This window comes from Helianthus annuus, chromosome 16 (genome assembly GCF_002127325.2).
Source record: "Helianthus annuus cultivar XRQ/B chromosome 16, HanXRQr2.0-SUNRISE, whole genome shotgun sequence".
Classification (NCBI taxonomy): domain Eukaryota; kingdom Viridiplantae; phylum Streptophyta; class Magnoliopsida; order Asterales; family Asteraceae; genus Helianthus; species Helianthus annuus.
The window spans coordinates 63,329,737-63,349,164 of record NC_035448.2 but is presented as its reverse complement, the minus strand read 5'-3'; the positions used below and the strand labels follow the sequence as shown (position 1 = coordinate 63,349,164).

The 19,428-nt window shown below is 36.2% G+C and overlaps 1 protein-coding gene and 1 long non-coding RNA gene across 2 annotated transcripts; both read left to right on the top strand.

Annotated features, from left to right (window-relative positions):
- The first annotated feature begins 6,441 nt into the window (after positions 1-6,441).
- LOC118488339 (prostatic spermine-binding protein-like) lies at positions 6,442-7,309 on the top strand. The gene is made up of 2 exons (XM_035985746.1): positions 6,442-6,697; positions 6,920-7,309. The coding sequence occupies exons 1-2, from the start codon at positions 6,631-6,633 to the stop codon at positions 7,168-7,170; spliced, it is 318 nt and encodes a 105-aa protein (XP_035841639.1). The 5' UTR covers positions 6,442-6,630; the 3' UTR covers positions 7,171-7,309.
- A 947-nt stretch (positions 7,310-8,256) lies between these two features.
- On the top strand, positions 8,257-11,194 carry LOC110917477. Its single transcript, XR_002580588.2, has 2 exons — positions 8,257-8,493; positions 10,912-11,194. It is a non-coding gene; the product is annotated as an uncharacterized LOC110917477 (long non-coding RNA).
- Positions 11,195-19,428: the final 8,234 nt, after the last annotated feature.

Sequence of the window (19,428 nt, the reverse complement as noted above, 5' to 3'; positions counted from 1 at the left end):
AACAAGTGACACAATAATTTATACAAGGAAAAAGCCTTTGATCAAGAGATGATCTTCGGCATAAAAACACTCGGGTGATGGAAACTACCGATCACCAACTATATTGAACAAATAAAGGTTACAAATCGGGATGATAACAAGCTTGTTACAAGGATCACTAGTGTGTAATATGCGTATAATCGCCAAAAGTTGCCGAGAGCTTTCGAGTGTGTCAGTGTGTTGCCAATTGTTCTAACTATCAAGCTGTTATCCCCTTTAAAAATAGAAATAATCTAAATAACAAACTATCCGCTAAATGTGCAAGCTACCCACGACTTCTAAAACGGTCATTAAGCTATGCACGTGCAGAATATTGAGAGCATATCGTTCATTACTACAAAACAAGTTCAAATAGAATGGAAACAACCGTTAGTATTAGGATAACAATGAGGATCCTGGATCCTTAATCCTGCAACATCTTCTGAGGATCCATAATTCAAACAGAATTGAGGATCCGTGATCCTGACTGCACTTGTGTATCCGTGATCCTTAGATTTAGAAAATCCATCCCTAACAGTTAGTATGTTGGAATGTATGATGTTTGATAGATAGGAATAAACATACAAATGAAATGCAATTAGTGATAGATAATTATTATATAAAATAAAATGCATTCTATTTAACTTTTCACGATAATATTTCATAATAGAAAAAGAAACATATATGGCTAATTACATGTTACAGAACTAAATAACGATCAAATATATGGACTCAAATCAACTATTTATTTATAACTCATTGTAATTATATCTATTCTTAACCGCAGTGGTGAATCTTGAGATTTCCGACCGGGGGGCGAAGTCACCGTATCTAAAAATTTCTATAAGGGTCGAAAACGTATATACCCAAAAATTTCTATACAAAAACTATATACTCTCCACTAATGAGCAAAAAGTTCGGGGGGTTGACGGCCCCTTCCCCTACTTAAGCTGCCCCCATGCTTAACCGTTAAAAACAACATTAAAACATCATTGTGTGAAAGTATACATAACATTTTGTTACATGAATGTGAATTTAAACCAACTTTTTTTCATCTAAATATGAATCTTGTTACAAAGCTACCCTCTACCATTCTTTATTCCAAAGACATTTAAGCTTTTGTTCCTCCCTCTACTTTGGAACCAATTATACCTACAACATATTCCAAGTTGTCAATAAAAGAATCCTCATGGTTGCTTCTTTCGCTCTTATTTGTATACTCTAGTCTTTTTTAACTGAACACAAGAAGATTGACTAGTATCAATAGTATTAAGTACATGATCAAAATGCAATTCTTTTAATCTGTCACCATTACCATGTAGATTACCATCATGTTCCTTATCTGTTCAAATATCCCAATTACCACATATTAAAGAAATAAACAAAAATCACATAAACAATTTCTTTAATACACATCACTATTTTTCTAGGTCCTTAAGTGTTAAAAAAACACCATTTATAAAGATTACAATAGCACGTAACTTTACATCATTGAATGCAATTAGCATATGTTGTAGAGTCAAATCAACATGTTTATATAACTTTATAACTTTTCTTCATCCTTATGTATTAAAAACCCAATCAGTAAAGATCACATGTTAGCAAATAATTACATATGGTTAATTACAACAAGCACATTTTTTTAAAAGTAACGGAGATATTTTATTCAACAATACAAGGCCGACGCAACAAGATAATTACAACAAGCACATGTTATTCAAATTAAAATAAAATTAGGATTGTGACACGCCGCAATGCTTGGGATTCTTTAGTTATAACTAAGTCGATCTAGGACCCGCATGTTATGTTAAACCTGTCAAACGAGGAAAAAATAGACGATGTAAAAACGTTCACCCACACACGCAAGCTGCATCATGTTAACTCGCAAAATTTAGAACCAAGCATAAAGCGAAAAATTTGCGAAAAATGAAAACTATAAAGGACCAAAGTTGAAAGTAAAAAAAGTTTTGAGGATAGATTGTAAAAGATAAAAGGTTTTGGGTTAAAAGTAAAAAAATAAATAGTTTTGAGTTAAAAGTAATTTATGAAATACTTTTGGGTGAAAAGTAAAAAAAAAAAATCAATTTTTTTTTTTTTGAAAACCTCCAAAGCCAACGTTACGACAACAAACCCCCAAAGCACACCCCGCGTTGCGGCGGGGCGTAAAATGTTGTCAAATAGTACTAATGTCACACAACCGACATCGAGCACCAACATTGACTCGACCTAGGATATGCGTGTTGCGACGAACCTGTTAAACTTGGAAAAATAGAGGTAAAAACGTCGAATCACACATGCACGTTGCGTCGTATTAACTCGAAAAATTTAGAACTATACATAAAACGAAAATTTGCGAAAGATGAAAAGTATAAGTGACAAAAGTTGTGAAGTTAAATTGCAAATAATGGAAAGTTTTGGGTTAAAGTTAAAAAAAACAAATTATGTTGAGTTAAAATTGCAAAAGATAAAAACCTTTGAGATACTTAAAAGTAAAAGATCAAGTTTTTTTTTTTTTTTTAAATGTCCAAAACACAATGAACAACTTGTTATTTGTTATGCACAAAAAAATTTGCTAATTTTACCTACTATACAATCACAAGTTGGGGGAATAGTGCCAGGCAGCTGCCTGGCACTCCCCCATTGGACCAACCTTTTTCTTAATTTAATTTTATTCTCAGTTTAAAATTACGCTTTCGTCCTTTATTTAAAAATACGTTTTTAACCACAGCTCAAAACAAATTTATAATTTCGCCCCTAGCTTAAAATTACGCTTTTACCCTTGGTTCAAAAACTCATTTTTAATTTTGTTTAAAATTACGGTTTTGCCCCAGTTCAAAATAAAATGCTGGTTTCCCCTCTACCTTAAAATTACGATTCTGCCCTCAACTCAAAATTACGTTTTTACCCACAGTTCAAAATAAAATTTTAAGCTAGGGGGAATACTGCCAGGCAGCTGCCTGGCACTCCCCCCATTGGACCAACTTTTTTTTAATTTAATTTTATTATCAGTTTAAAATGACGCTTTCGTCCTTCGTTTAAAAATACGTTTTTGCCCACAACTCAAAATAAATTTATAATTTTGCCCCTACCTTAAAATTACGTTTTTGCCCTTAATTCAAAAACTCATTTTTAATTTTGTTTTCAGTTTAAAATTACGGTTTCGCCCTTCGTTTAAAATTATGGTTTTGCCCCCAGTTTAAAATAAAATCGTTTTCCGTCTACCTTAAAATTACGATTCTGCCCTCAGCTCAAAATTACGTTTTTGCCCACAGTTCAAAATAAAATTATGATTCCCCCCCCCCTGCCAAGCTCAAATTTATGATTTTGCTCTCAGTTTTACAATTACAAGTTGGGGGGAATAGTGTCAGGCAGCTGCCTGGAACTCCCCCATTGGACCAACCTTTTTTTAATTTAATTTTATTCCCAGTTTAAAATCACGCTTTCGTCCTTCGTTTATAAATACGTTTTTGCCCACAGCTCAAAATAAATTTATAATTTTGCCCCTAGCTTAAAATTACGTTTTTACCCTTGGTTCAAAACTCATTTTTAATTTTGTTCTAAGTTTAAAATTACGGTTTTCCCCTTCGTTTAAAATTACGGTTTTGCCCGCAGTTCAAAATAAAATGTTGGTTTTCTCTCTACCTTAAAATTACAATCCTGACCTCAGCTCAAAATTACGTTTTTGCCCACAGTTCAAAATAAAATTATGATTCCCCCCCCCCCAAGCTCAAAATTATGATTTTGCTCTAAGTTTAAAATTATGATTTTGCCTCCAGGCTCAAAATATAATTACGATTTTGCCCTCTATACAGACATACATATTATGAGAGAGAAATATTTGGTTTATTGCCCCGCAACGCGGGCGGGGCAAAAACTAGTTTATAATATATAACTAGGATTGCGACCCGCCGCAATGCGGCGGGGATTCTTTAGTTATAACTAAGTCGATCTAGTACCCGCACGTTATGTAAAACCTGTCAAACGGTGAAAAAGTAGACGATGTAAAACGTTCACCCACACACGCACGTTGCATCGTGTTAACTCGCAAAATTTAGAACGAAACGTAAAAACGTTAAGCCAAAGACACACGTTGCGATGTGTTAAGTCACAAAATTTAGAACCAAGCATAAAGCGAAAAATTTGCGGAAAATAAAAACTATAAAGGACCAAAGTTGAAAGTAAAAAAATTATGAGGATAGACTGCAAAAGATAATAAGTTTTGGGTTAAAAGTAAAAAAAACAAATAGTTTTGGGTTAAAAGTAATTTATGAAATACTTTTCGGTGAAAAGTAAAAAAAAAATATTTTTTTTTGGAAAACCCCCAAAGCCAACGTTACGACAATCATATGCATAACCATTTTTCTTTGAAAAACCCTCAAAGCACACCTCGCGTTGCAGCGGGGTGTAAAACGGTGTCAAATAGTACTAATATCACACAACCGTCATCGACCACCAACACTGACTCGACCTAGGATATACGTGTTGCGACGAACCTGTCAAACATGGAAAAATAGAGGCAAAAACGTTGAACCACACATGCACGTTGCGTCGTATTAACTCGAAAAATTTAGAACTATACGTAAAACGAAAATTTGCGAAAGATGAAAAGTATAAGTGACAAAAGTTGTGAAGTTAAATTGCAAATAATGAAAAGTTTTGGGTTAAAGTTAAAAAACAAATTATGTAGGGTTAAAATTGTAAAAGATAAAAACATTTGGGTTAAAAGTAAAAAATTAAATTTTTTTTTTTTTTTTGAAAAACACCTAAAGCACAATGTACAAGTGATGATACACAAAAAAGTTGTAAACTTATATATGGAATAATGTGAAAAATACACACGTGGAGTCATCAAATTAAAATAAAATGTAAAAAATACACAGGTGGAGTCAAATCAACAATTTGTTTATAACCCATCACAATATTCATACTCCTTAACCACTAAAGAAACACCATCAAGCCATTATTATCGTGTGAAAGCATACACAATATTTTTTTTACATCTATGTGGAGTCAAATCAACAACCTTTTTCATCTCAATATGATTTTTTGTACAATTTTTACTCCTAAGACGATAATGAAGCTTTAGTTGTTTCCTCTTTTTCAAAGGGGGATTCTATTGGCATACCGGCCTTTTTATCCGCACACTTTGAAAGTCTACAGATCGTATAGGTCTAGATAATTCGTATAGGGTTTGCATGTGAACCCTATCTGTCAGGTTTGATAGACAACCTATTACTAATACGCATCGTATAGCCTATACGATGCGTATTAGTCCGCATGAGGAGACAAAATCTCAGCCTTTGACTGACCTTAGAAATTGAATTTAACCTAATACGCATCGTATAGGGCTATACAATGCGTATTGGTAGTGTTAATTTAATTTTTCAAAGTGTGCAAATAATACGACCCATTTCAAAACCAAATACATTTACAACATATTCCAAATTGTTAATAAAAGAATCACCTTTGTCGCTTCTTACATCTTCTTTGCAAGCCTTTTAATTTTGTCACCGTTGGGCCATGTGGATTACTATCATGTAATTGTTTTTATCCATTTTAGATATCCCATTTATCACATGTAATAGAAATAAATAAATATAACATCCGTGGAGTAAAATAAAAAATATTGTAAATAACACATCAAATATTTCTTCACCCGTAACCATTAAACACCATTATTAAAAACACACGTTGCCAATAAGCTGGTGGTGAAGTGGTAAGGGAGAGACATGCGTTTCCAGGAGACACAAGTTTGATTCTTGCTTCCCCTCATTAGTTTCGGCGGCACCGGGTGATGATAGGAGACTAGACGAGTAGGCGGCGATCGCTAGTTCGATCCTTGAACTGAACGGGTTTTACCTCAATGCATTGTTGTGCATTCGAGCGAGTGTTTACGGGCTTTAGCCCTAGGACCTAGGTGAGGGTTTTCTCCGGTTCGAAGACGAGTGTATCCTGATATGGTGAATTTCGCTAGTAGTCCCGTTCGAAAAAAAATAAAGATCACATGTTAGCACATAGTTATAGTCTTATAGAAGTAAATAAAGGTCATACATGTGGAGTCAAATCAACAATTTGTTTATAACAATTAACACATCACAATTTTTCTTCATCCTTAACCATTGAATAACGCCATCAATGAAGATCATTGCACAAAACTATATATGGTTAATTATAATTAGCAAATGTTATAGAAATAAATAAAGATCATATATGTGAAGTCAAATCAACAATTTGTTTTTCACCCATCTCAATTTGTCTTCATCATTAACCGTTAAAAAACGCCGTCAAATCATTATTGTGCAAAAGCACAAAAAACGTTTTGTTAAATCTGTGTGGAGTCATATCAACAACTTTTTACATCTCAATATGAATCTTCTTACAAAGCTCCACTTACTATTTTTTTATTCCTAAGATAACGATAAAGCTTTAATTGCTTCCTTTTTAAAAGTATCCTCATTAGGCTATGGTTGCCTAAGGGGTGTGGGGAAGGGTTGGGTTCGGTGAAGGTGGTGAACTCGGGCTTGTTAAGCCATCAGTTCATCATCATCTGAGGAAAACGCTATAAACTTCTGCGTTAGCACGATAATAGAGACGGCAAAAGTTATTTTGAAGATGGAAGAATACGAAGGAACTTCAAAACCAAAAACAAAGAGTGTTGTGCTAAATAGAGATCGAGAAGGTGTATTATATGGTTACATTCAATTTTTTAGAAATAAATATTGTTATTAGTGTTTTGGTCAAAAATCACACAAGTATAATGTAACAAAATCTGATTTTTGTGAGGTTGGATGCTTGGTTAAATGGATAAATGTAAGAACAATAATTGTTGAGATAAAAAATATAATGGATGCTGATAATGCTCTTGACATTACTCAATAATTCAATCTTGTTGGTTCGCCAGTGACTATACCGTACAGTAAAGAAGAAACTAAAAGGCGAAAAGAAGTAGAGCGTCGCAGATCAAAGTCAAAGAAAGAGGATGAAAAAGACGACGAAGAGATTGATGATGATGAGGATGAAGAGTTAGAAGATCTGTTCAGAGAAATTGATGATTTTCATGGTAGTGGTGATGATGGTAATAACGATAATGACGATCAAGGTGGAAACGGTGGTGCTTTGATTATTAAACCTTTAAGTGGTCATCATGCATAAGATTATCATGATGACGCACAAAATGAAGAACATGAGGGTGTTAATCCTGAGGGGGAGTCTACATCTAGAACTACACATGATGAATCGGTAAATGTATTCTCTTCTATTCCTAAAGTCATTTATTTGAGTCACGATGTTAAGGAGGGAGAGTTATGTGACAACTGACAAATAACTGGTAATTCCGTACAATCTAATCACTATTTATATTTCTAAATCTCATGCATTTAACGTAATTTAATTACGTAACTCGGATAACACTGAAAAGCGACACTCGGATAACATAACTGAGTCCATTTATATAGGAAAACATTATTATGAAAACACATCTTGCAAAGAAACAAGACTTTCCGGTATAACGCCCTAATCTCAAAAATGTCAATTTCGGCCTAAAATATAGTATTTTTTTAACTCGTCCGAACCTATGACAAAGCATTTCCGGGACTTCGGAATAAAGTCAATTGATGTAAAATACACTAAAACACTTTGGAAGAATCATTGTAGTGTTCAAAACCAAAAGCTTCCGATGTTATATCGCTATGCACTAAACTAGTCCGTTAGCGAACCGACGAGCTAGTAAGCGCTATTTTCGTCATTGTATCAACCAAATGAAAACTCTAGTGAACTAGTTAACCATATTTTGGACGTCGCAAGTACCCTAAATAAACGCCATAGTATCGATGGTGAATTAAAACCATAGTTCCCGGTATTACATTACACCTTCTATATACCACCCGGTATCGAACCGACGAAGTGAACTAGTGGCATTTTTGCCATCCAAAATTAATACCCATTGAACTAATAAATTAGTTGGGTTTATTGAAAGCCTAAACTACCATTAGTACCCTAATCACCATACTTAGCCTAATTACCAAAATATCTTCATTTTTTAGTAACTTTTATAAAAAAAAAATAAAAAAAAAATAAAAAACTAAATTTTATTACCCCTTACCATTTACGTTCAATAAGTGGGTTCCACCCACTTGACTTTGTTGAAAAATCAAAGATTTTATGTATGGAGAACATGTATGAAAGTATGGACTTGATATTTGAAAAGATAGCAAACTTATCACATCTTCCAATCCTTTATCATTCTCAACTTTTCAACACATTTTTAAAACATCAAAAACCTTCTCTACCTCACTCTTGGTCACGGCTCAAACAAGGCACACAAATCCCACCTTCAATCTTTCATTTATCACCCAAAATTAATTAAATCTAGCCATTTCAAGAACATCTCAATATGGTTTAAGCATGGAGGATCACTAGGAGTTTTCTTAGAGCTTAATTGTCTTCTTGTTTTCTTATTTTGGCTTGTGCAAAGTTGTGAGTCTTCTAATCACTATTTTTATGCTTCATTTTACTAGTTAATCATGGAAGTACAAGTTGATTGTCTTGAATTTAAAGCTAAACATAATCAAAAACCCTAAACACAAAGCTAATAAACACTAAATATGAATATATTATGTGTTGATTTATGTTGTTTAGTGTTAATATGTTCATGTGTTCATGATGATTATGTTATTTTTGTTGATATTAGTGAGTTAAAGTATATTTATGATGATCATTTTGTTAGTTTCATGTAGTATCTTATATTTGTGTTCATCTTATCATGATGAATATAAATATGTGATTTAAACATGGTTATGTTTAAATCAAGAAAGATCATCATACTCATTCCATGAACTAATCATATAATTTTTGGTTCACATAAAGAAACAAGTGTTTAAATAGGTTTAAAGCTTAATCTTGGGAAGTTTAGTAAACTTTGTTTTTACAAGATAAATTAAACAACTTGTTTATTATGAAAAATTACCTTAAAAAGTCTAACTTTTTATGTCTAAAAAAAGCGTATTATGAAAGTTCATGAAATGTGGAAGTTATGTTAACATATAAACATGTATAAAAAGTGGATTAGTGAAGTTTGAAAATTTGATTTTGATTATGATTTAAACACGTTTTTGTAACGTGGGAAACGTCATAGTTTAGGGGAAACCATGGCGAATTTTTCTAAAAATCTAATCGCGATTAAAAAAGGGATTAAAGGGTAATTAACAAGGTTAAACGCGATTAGTGGTCTTAAACGTCATTATGGAAACTTTGGTGAGAATATTTAAGGTTTAAATATTCAAAAAGTTCTTATGAACTTAAACTTATATTTTTACAAAAATAAATGGGTAAAAACATAACAATGTGTAAATACAATTTTTGGTAAGAAAAGTTATATATTTTTTTTGGAAACTTGCTAAGTGCTTGTAATGTGTGCTATATATGTGTATGTATTAGATACCTATAGGGTGATCAAAATAAATATACATACATGTTCCTACATGGTCCAAGAAATGCTAGTAAAATCGGACAATTAAATAGAATGGTCGAAACGGAAATACATATCACTTGATGATGACAAATTGGGCGTATCGACATTGTGAACAAGTTACTGCAAAGTCGAGTCTAAAATAACATATTTTAGACGTTAAAATGAGCACATATATAAGTGACCTATAACAAGAATCCGGAAAGTCGAAAACTATAAAAATTACCAAGTATTTTTCATAGGAAAAACGAACTTATTTAAGGTTTACTCCTTGGTAACATTTTGGTAAAAATTGCAAGATTATGTTAATGGACTCCTAAAGTTAGAATTGGGCCTATCAAAGTTAGTAATGGGCTAGGCCCAAATTCCTTAATACATGGACTAGGGCCCAATGGCAATATAATATGGGCTCGGCCCAGTAACAATAAAACATGGGTTAGGCCCAATAACATAGATAACATGGGCTCGGCCCAATGACATGGGCTCGACCCAATAACAATAAAACATGGGTTAGGCCCAATAACATAGATAACATGGCTCGGCCCAATGACATGGGATCGGCCCAATGACATGGGCTCGGCCCAATAACATTAAAACATGGGTTAGATACGATAACATAGATGACATGGGCTCGGCCCCAATGACATGAGCAAAGGCTCAATGGCATGCGTGCACTGCACGAGGACGTGTGAAGAACGAAGCCGAACACACATAAGTCAATACACATAGAATACATGAATACGCTTATGAATTCAATATGAATAGAATACATGTATACACATAACAATCGAGCGAGTAAACTATCAACGCTCTAAAATACAAAGTTGTTCCAAAAATGACAAACGAGAACATAATAAAGAATTCAAGATGAACAACTTGTACGAGGTCCGAAAGACCTAGTGTTTAATAAAGTTAGTACACATGTAGGTTAATCACACGTACGGACGCTCCCTATGGTATTACATACAGGAACGGAAACTTGTGAGTTCATGTCCCTCCTTTCACTGTTTTCAAAAACATTGAGGGGAAATACATGCTAAAACTATTGGTATGTTAGTTACGGAGTAGTAGATAACATGATCAATGTGCATAAGTTGGGAGATAACATTAGTAACCATTAATCACATAGTGACCAAGGTGCAAAAGGTGTAGACCTATTGGGCTTGAGGCACGCCCCACTCCTGGTTGGTATACCCTGGAGTGCTTTGTGATCCCAAATGATGACAAAGTGTTCTGGTTTGGTTATTTACTTATGGTACATTATGTCAGGGGGCTCGCTACCCACTGATAGATCCTTGACAGACTCCATGAACGAATCAGAACATACCATGATTACAAGATAACATTTATGAGATTTCATATGATAACAAATACCGCATGAACTCGCTCAACTTTTTGTTGACTTTTTAAAACTACATGTATTTCAGGAAACAGGTCTTGAGCCGGTGATTCACTATGGGATTCAGGAAAAACAAATGACAAGGATTGCCATTTTCGAAGGGTTTGTATTCTATATCCCAACTTCGTATGGGTATATAGGGGAGAAAACCTCACTATGTTTTATGTTAAAAATATCTTTTGTAATGCGTAAAACAAACCGATAACTATGTTATGTCTAATGTTGTGAACATCTATGGTACTTGAAACTACTTTTGGGAAAATATGTAAATATTCGTTGGAGGTTATATATCTATGGCATCGTTGTTGGTTCATGTTGTTAATACATTTGGATGCAATGATTACCTTTCTTTCATCACACACAATACGCTTCCGCTACTAGCAGGGTGTGACAGATTGGTATCAGAGCTCCAATTATAGTGAACCGGGGATAAACTTTTACAAAGTTTGGTCTACAATCACCGAAGGGCTCACACATGAAAACAAAGTCAATAACAATACAAAAGATGATTTCAAAAAGTATGACAAAATGACAAAAGGTTTTCATTGTGTCACTACAACATGAGGATCTATCACGTGGGCTCAATCATAAGTAACTGATATGGTTCAATACATGTTTAGTCTATAAGGAATAGACTTGAAAACACTAAGGCTTACATGTGAAACATGAGAGCAAAACAGCATGAGATTTAGTGATTATATATATAATGTATTTATATATGTGTTGTACGGAATATTTTGCCAAGAATGAAAGTACCTTCGACTACGAATTTTATTATTACACTTGACTCATGCGATGAGAATAACGACCTCGCGCCTATTACGAAGCTTATGGCGGACGTGGTTCCTGAGTGAGACCCTAAAGCATTGATCCCGTTGAAGATGTTTGTTTTCCCTCGGATGGGTATAAGTCTGGCTTCGGTAGTGACGATGAGGCAGAGGTGGCGGCCTTAGACAACAACTCTACTAGTGGGACGAGGTCCTTGAGGCTCATACTAATCCTGATTGATGACATCTTGTCCAGACAAGGAAGATGAAGTACTCATCTTAAAGGTGCCCCTCCAATTGTATTGTAGCGGATTTCCTCTTCTTCTATTTTGGCTAACATTGTGCCCTTTCACGAATAATGACAATGGGCGTTAGCACGTGGACCATCACGAAGGTCCCTTTTATGTTAAGGGTATATAAAAAATAGTGTCCTTTCTTCGACTGATCGGTTGTTTTGAACAAGAGAATGCTAGGGTGACCATGCAAGACAATTTATTATTACGGGGGCCCACGTAATAAGAAATTGTAGTGCATGGGGAATCCTGGTGGGCTCTGCGGGTCAAGATAACAATCACTATCCATTCGAAATTCTTAAGTTGTTCAAGTTTCTATCTAGTAGAACACTAACCGGGATGGTTACTATAGCACTCTACGATACAGGAGGACCACATGTACTATTCGCACCTAGCATTCAGTTTATAACACGAGTCGTTTGAGACTAGTCGTCGAAAGCAAACAAAACTTGTTGGCCGCTCATGGAGGATTTTCCTCAACATTCTTAGATTTCTTGTACATGGGCTGGTTCTTTGGTGTCCATGACACCCTACCTTATCTTAGTTATCGGAAATGATTACATTAAACTTCGTCGTTTGATATTTGTCTTATTCCAAGGGATACTATGGCATGAGCCAAGCTACAACCCCTTCATTGTATTCTTCGACATCTATGGAAATTATAACAATTTTGTCGAAGCTCATGGAACTCAAGGAGTATCAACGTATTCGTCACACGGGCTAGTGAGGTGAAGGATTTTTCCTACTTTGGGCGATCAAGATCCATGAAGTATGGAATACACGTTGTAAAAATTGGAGACGACCGTTTGGTTTCTCCTCCTCAACGAATTACTTCTTTTCCCATTTAGGCACATGGCTAATACACTCAAGAGGTACTATGCATTTTGGAATGCATTTATTCATGTATATCATTGTTCAAACATACCAGAGAAACGTCGTCTTGAGGTTTCCATGACCAATCACATTCTTAATTCTTAGGCGCATGATAGGCTATACCTGTCCATATAAAAGCCTAGACCCAATGACACTATGTATCGGAAACGTGGTGTCGACAAGAAAATCTACGCCTAGAAGAGGGTCACTTAATCAGCGCCCTACTATTAAAGTTGAACTAGAGGTCATATGGAACAACATGAGGTTGTCGAGTCGACACTAGTGATGGTACTGATGGTACCGGTAGTTCAAGTGGTTCAAATCCCGATGGGACGAGAATGAGTGGCAATGCCACACTTGGAGATGCAATCACACCAGATTTTAATCCTAAGGCTTTTCCGGATTATAAGCCACGAGACCTCATTGATACAGAAGGTGCGGTGAGTTCTATCCGATATATAAAGACAAGGAAGTCTGTTAACCTTGCTAATAAATGTACTCCTAAGTAAACGTTTTGGTAAACTAATAGCCTTCTGTTGAATGAGGCGTTAACTTGGTGGAATCTCCAAGTGCAAACTATAGGGAGTAATACAACAAGAGGTTATTGTGGGAAGAACACAAGAATCTTAAGCGAGAAGATTATTGCTCGCTAGTGGAAAAATTCCAAGTTTAGGAACCGAGCTTTAGAACTCGATCATGATTAGAGCTAATGTTGTTAGTTACCCCGACGCCTTTACAATCTGTCAAGGATTGATTGCATATTGGATAACACTCGAATCCAAACGCACTGAGCGCTACAGTTGGGGTTTAGCCCTGAGATCCGAATCATGATCACATCATGTCACCCTACCTAGATTTATTTTCAAGTAACTCTCTCAGTTAGTCTTACCAAGGATGTGATGAGGATGGGGGACTGCCCAAGGAGGGTGTTAAGAGAAAGAGAAATCCCGTGACAAGCAAAGCGAAGGCGATTACTGCCATAATCGATACTCGCATTAAGAAGTATGCTAATAACTTGTCAAAATTCGGAATGAGATAGGTGAAACTTTCATCATGAGGGCACTTGCAAAAGTGACAAGAGTAACAGTGTGGTGAGACTTGGCACAAAACAGAAACTAATGAGTTAGCTATATTTAAGAATGAACGAGGTGGTTTTTACTGTGGCAAGGAGGTCACTACGAGCATGGATGGTTAAGGATGAATCAAGCTAGTGAGTAAGCAAGTCTAGGGGTATGCTCTACTCTACAACCATCATGCATCAATTCTTTGGATACCAACGTCGGCTTAACTTAGTGTCTTTAGATACTAAGCATATACACGAATTAGAGTCATATAGGTTAAACATGTCTTGCTCTATCAAGTTAGCTAATGAGGAATTAGCGAAGTCACGTGAAGTCATTAAGGGTCACCGATACGTTCCTATCAACCGACCCGTTGCATCCGTGTTGTTTAACACCGGTGTCGGTATTAGCTTCATCCCCATAAAATTCAAAGTATGCTTGGCCGAGTCAAGTAAACAAGACGTCCTCCCATTCAATAGAAATGACCATTGGTAAATTAGTCAAGTCGGGAAAGACATCAAAGGATGCATAGTCGAACTTGGAGCATGAAAATTCAGTAACGACTTTTCACTCACTTAATTAGGTTGTTACGACTTAACTTCTGGCATAGACTGGTGGGCCGACAACCGAGCAGAAGTAGTTATGCTGCGAAAACTATTATTCTTTTTCCCCCTGTCTGACGAGAGAACATCTTTTGGTGCACGGAGAGAAACACGACACACGGCTGCTGACCAACAACTGCATGAAGGCTCGGAAGAGTCTGAGAACAGGATGCATCGCCTTTCTTGTCCATGTGGTCGACAAGAAGGCCGAGTAGTGCAAGGTGGAGGACATCCTTGTGGTAAGGGAATACCCTGAACTCTTTCCAGAAGACTTGCCCGGACTACCTCCGCAATGACAAGTCAAATTCATTATCGATCTTGTGCCAGGAGCTGCACCAGTGGCGAAAGCTTCATATAGACTCGCACCCTTGGAGATGCAGGAATTATCTACTCAGCTTCAGGAATTGTTTGACAAAGGATTCAATAGAACGAGTTTCTCACCTTGGGGAGCTCCGGTGCTATTTGTTAAGAAGAAAGACAGAACCTTTCGGATGTGTATAGATTACCGATAACTGAACAAGTTAACCATAAAGAACCGGTATCCTTTACCAAGGATTGACGACTTGTTCGATCAGTTACAAGGTTCTAGCTTCTATTCCAAAATTGATCTAAGATCCGGACACCATCAGCTGAGGATCCAAGAGGAAAACATTCCTATGACAGCGTTCAGGACTCGCTATGGCCATTACGAGTTCCTTGTTATGCCTTTCGGCCTAACAAACGCTCCCGCCGTATTCATGGTTTTGCTGAATCGGGTATGTAAGCCATATCTCGACAAGTTCATGATCGTATTCATTGATGACATTTTAATATACTCACGAAGCAAGGCGGAACATGAACACTTGAGAACTATTCTGGAGCTACTTAAGAAAGAACAATTATATGCCAAATTCTCAAAATGCGAATTTTGGATTCGCGAGGTTCAATTTCTCGGTCACGTTTTGAATGAGAATGGAATACATGTGGACCCAGCTAGGATAGAAGCCATAAAGAACTGAAACGCTCCCAAGACCCCAATGGAGGAAATAAGACAATTTCTAGGTTTAGCGGGATACTATCGAAGATTCATTGAGATTTTTTCTAAAATTTCTCAACCGCTAACCTCACTCACTCAAAAGGATAAAAAGTTCGATTGGGGTGAAAAACAAGAAACGGCTTTTTGCTACTTAAAGATAAACTATGCCAGGAGCCAATCTTATCACTCCCTGACGGCACCAATGACTTTGTGGTGTATTGTGATGCATCGCACCAGGGCTTGGGTTGTGTATTAATGCAACATGAAAAAGTCATCGCGTACGCGTCACGACAGTTGAAAGTTCATGAAAAGAATTATACCACTCACGACTTAGAGTTGGGCGCAGTGGTATTCGCTTTAAAGATTTGGTGCCACTATCTCTATGGTACTAGGTGTACCATACTCACCGATCATAAGTGTCTTCAACACATATTCGACCAAAAGGAATTAAACATGCGCCAACGGAGATGGGTAGAATTGTTGAACGACTATGACTGTGAAATCAGATACCATCCGGGGAAAGCAAACATTGTAGTGGATGCTTTGAGCCGGAAAGAAAGAGTTAGAACATTACGAGTACGGGCTTTAGAGTTGACAATCCAGACAAACTTCACTACTCGAGTGCGCGACGCACAACGGAAAGCCCTAAAGCCAGGAAATACGAGTAGAATACTTGCGAGGAGCAAGGAAACACATGGAAACAAATAAGGATGACACTTTATATTTCAGAGGAAAGATCTGGATTCCCTATTTTGGTGGCTTACGAGACTTAGTGCTGAATGAAGCACACAAGTCCAGATATTCAATACACCCAGGATCTGATAAGATGTATCAGGATTTAAAGGAATACTATTGGTGGCCTAATCTCAAGAAAGATATTGCAACCTATGTTGGGAATTGCCTAACTTGTGCAAAGGTCAAGGCCGAATATCAAAAGCCATCTGGGTTATTACAACAACCCAAGATTCCTGTTTGGAAATGGGGGCAGATATCAATGGATTTCATTACAGGACTCCCACGGACCTCTCGAGGTCATGACATAATATGGGTTATCGTTGATCGATTAACTAAGTCGGCTCACTTCCTACCTATTCGTGAAAAAGACAGTACCGGGAAGTTAGCTGAAATCTACCTCAACGAGATTGTGGCACGCCATGGGTTCCTATTTCGATAATCTCGGATCATGATGGTCGCTTTGTGTCAAGAATATGGCAATCATTTCAAGAATCGCTTGGATCTAAGTACAGCAGTTCATCCGCAAACCGATGGACAAAGCGAACAAACCATCCAAACGTTGGAAGACATGCTTCGTGCCAGTGTGATGGATTTGGGCGGAAACTGGGATACTCATTTACCTCTGGTAGAGTTTTCCTATAATAACAGTTATCACACAAGCATCAAAGCCACCCCTTACGAAGCACTATACGAACGGAAGTGCCGATCACCGCTGTGTTGGGCGGAAGTCGGAGACAAAAAAACTCATTGGCCCGGAACTAGTCCAAGAGACTACTGACAAGATAGCAAAGATACGAGACCGTATCAAAGTGGCTCGTGACAGACAAAAGAGCTACGCGGATAGAAGACGTAAACCATTATCCTTTGAGGTCGGAGACAAAGTCTTACTAAAAGTCTCGCCTTGGAAAGGCGTAGCTAGATTCGGGAAATGTGGAAAACTGAACCCGAGATACATTGGGTCATTTGAGATTCTAGAAAAGATCGGTACCGTCGCATACAAGTTGAAACTACCAGAAGAACTCAGTAACGTACACGACACATTTCATGTGTCGAATCTCAAGAAAAGTCCGACCGTCAAGACAGTTATCATCCCAGCGGATGAAATCCATGTAGACGACACGCTCTAGTTTATCGAAGAACCCGTTGAGGTTATGGACCGGAAGGTCCACAAGACAAGGAGAAGTCATATCGAACTAGTCAAAATCCGCTGGAACTCACGTCACGGACCCGAGTACACCTGGGAACGTGAAGATCAGTTTAAGGCAAAATATCCCCACCTGTTCGAAGAACTCCTGCAAAGGATGGCTCAACTTGAATTTCGGGACGAAATTCTTTTTAACAGGGGGAGAATGTGACAACTGGCAAATAACTGGTAATTCCGTACAATCTAATCACTATTTATATTTCTAAATCTCATGCATTTAGCGTAATTTAATTACGTAACTATGTCGTATACTGAATAACAGTGGTAGGACAAGAAATCAAAGCTAAAACATATGTTGGTTTTCGTCGTAATGCGAAACCAAACAAATAATGTCCTAAAAGTGTTGGTAGAAAGTGCTGCGTGCACTATTCACGGTTACACTATTCATGCTAGCAAACCATGAAATCAGACCGAAACACTGAAAAGCGACACTCGGATAACATAACTGAGTCCATTTATATAGGGAAACATTATTATGAAAACACATCTTGCAAAGAAACAAGACTTTCCGGTATAACGCCCTAATCTCAAAAATGTCCATTTCGGCCTAAAATATAGTATTTTTTAACTCGTCCGAACCTATAACAAATCATTTCCGGGACTTCGGAATAAAGTCAATTGATGTCAAATACACTAAAACACTTTGGAAAAATCATTGTAGTGTTCAAAACCAAAAGCTTCCGATGTTATATCGCTATGCACTAAACTAGTCCGTTAGAGAACCGACGAGCTAGTAAGCGTTATTTTCGTCATCGTATCAACCAAATGAAAACTCTAGTGAACTAGTTAACCATATTTTGGACGTTGCAAGTACCCTAAATAAACGCCATAGTATCGATGGTTAATTAAAACCATAGTTCCCGGTATTACATTATACCTTCTATATACCACCCGGTATCGAACCGACGAAGTGAACTAGTGGCATTTTTGCCATCCAAAATTAATACCCATTGAACTAATAAATTAGTTGGGCTTATTGAAAGCCTAAACTACCATTAGTACCCTAATCACCATACTTAGCCTAATTACCAAAATATCTTATTTTTTAGTAACTTTTATAAAACAAATAAAAATAAAAATAAAAAACTAAATTTTATTACCCCCTTACCATTTATGTTCAATAAGTGGGTTCCGCCCACTTGACTTTGTTGAAAAATCAAAGATTTTATGTATAGAGAACATGTATGAAAGTATGGACTTGAGATTTGAAAAGATAGCAAACTTATCACATCTTCCAATCCTTTATCATTCTCAACTTTTCAACACATTTTTAGAAACATCAAAAACCTTCTCTACCTCACTCTTGGTCACGGCTCAAAACAAGGCACACAAATCCCACCTTCAATCTTTCATTTATCACCCAAAATTAATTAAATCTAGCCATTTTAAGAACATCTCAATATGGTTTAAGAATGGAGGATCACTAGGAGCTTTCTTGGAGCTTAATTGTCTTCTTGTTTTCTTATTTGGCTTGTGCAAAGTTGTGAGTCTTCTAATCACCATTTTTATGCTTCATTTTACTAGTTAATCATGGAAGTACAAGTTGATTGTCTTGAATTTAAAGCTAAACATAATCAAAAACCCTAAACACAAAGCTAATAAACACTAAATATGAATATATTATGTGTTGATTTATGTTGTTTATTGTTAATATGTTCATGTGTTCATGATGATTATGTTATTTTTGTTGATATTAGTGAGTTAAAGTTTATGTTTATGATGATCATGTTGTTAGTTTCATGTAGTATCTTATATTTGTGTTCATCTTATCATGATGAACATAAATATGTGATTTAAACATGGTTATGTTTAAATCAAGATAGATCATCATACTCATTCCATGAACTAATTATATAATTTTTGGATCACATAAAGAAACAAGTGTTTAAATAGGTTTAAAGCTTAATCTTGGGAAGTTTAGTAAACTTTGTTTTTACAAGATAAATTAAACAACTTGTTTATTATGAAAAATTACCTTAAAAAGTCTAACTTTTT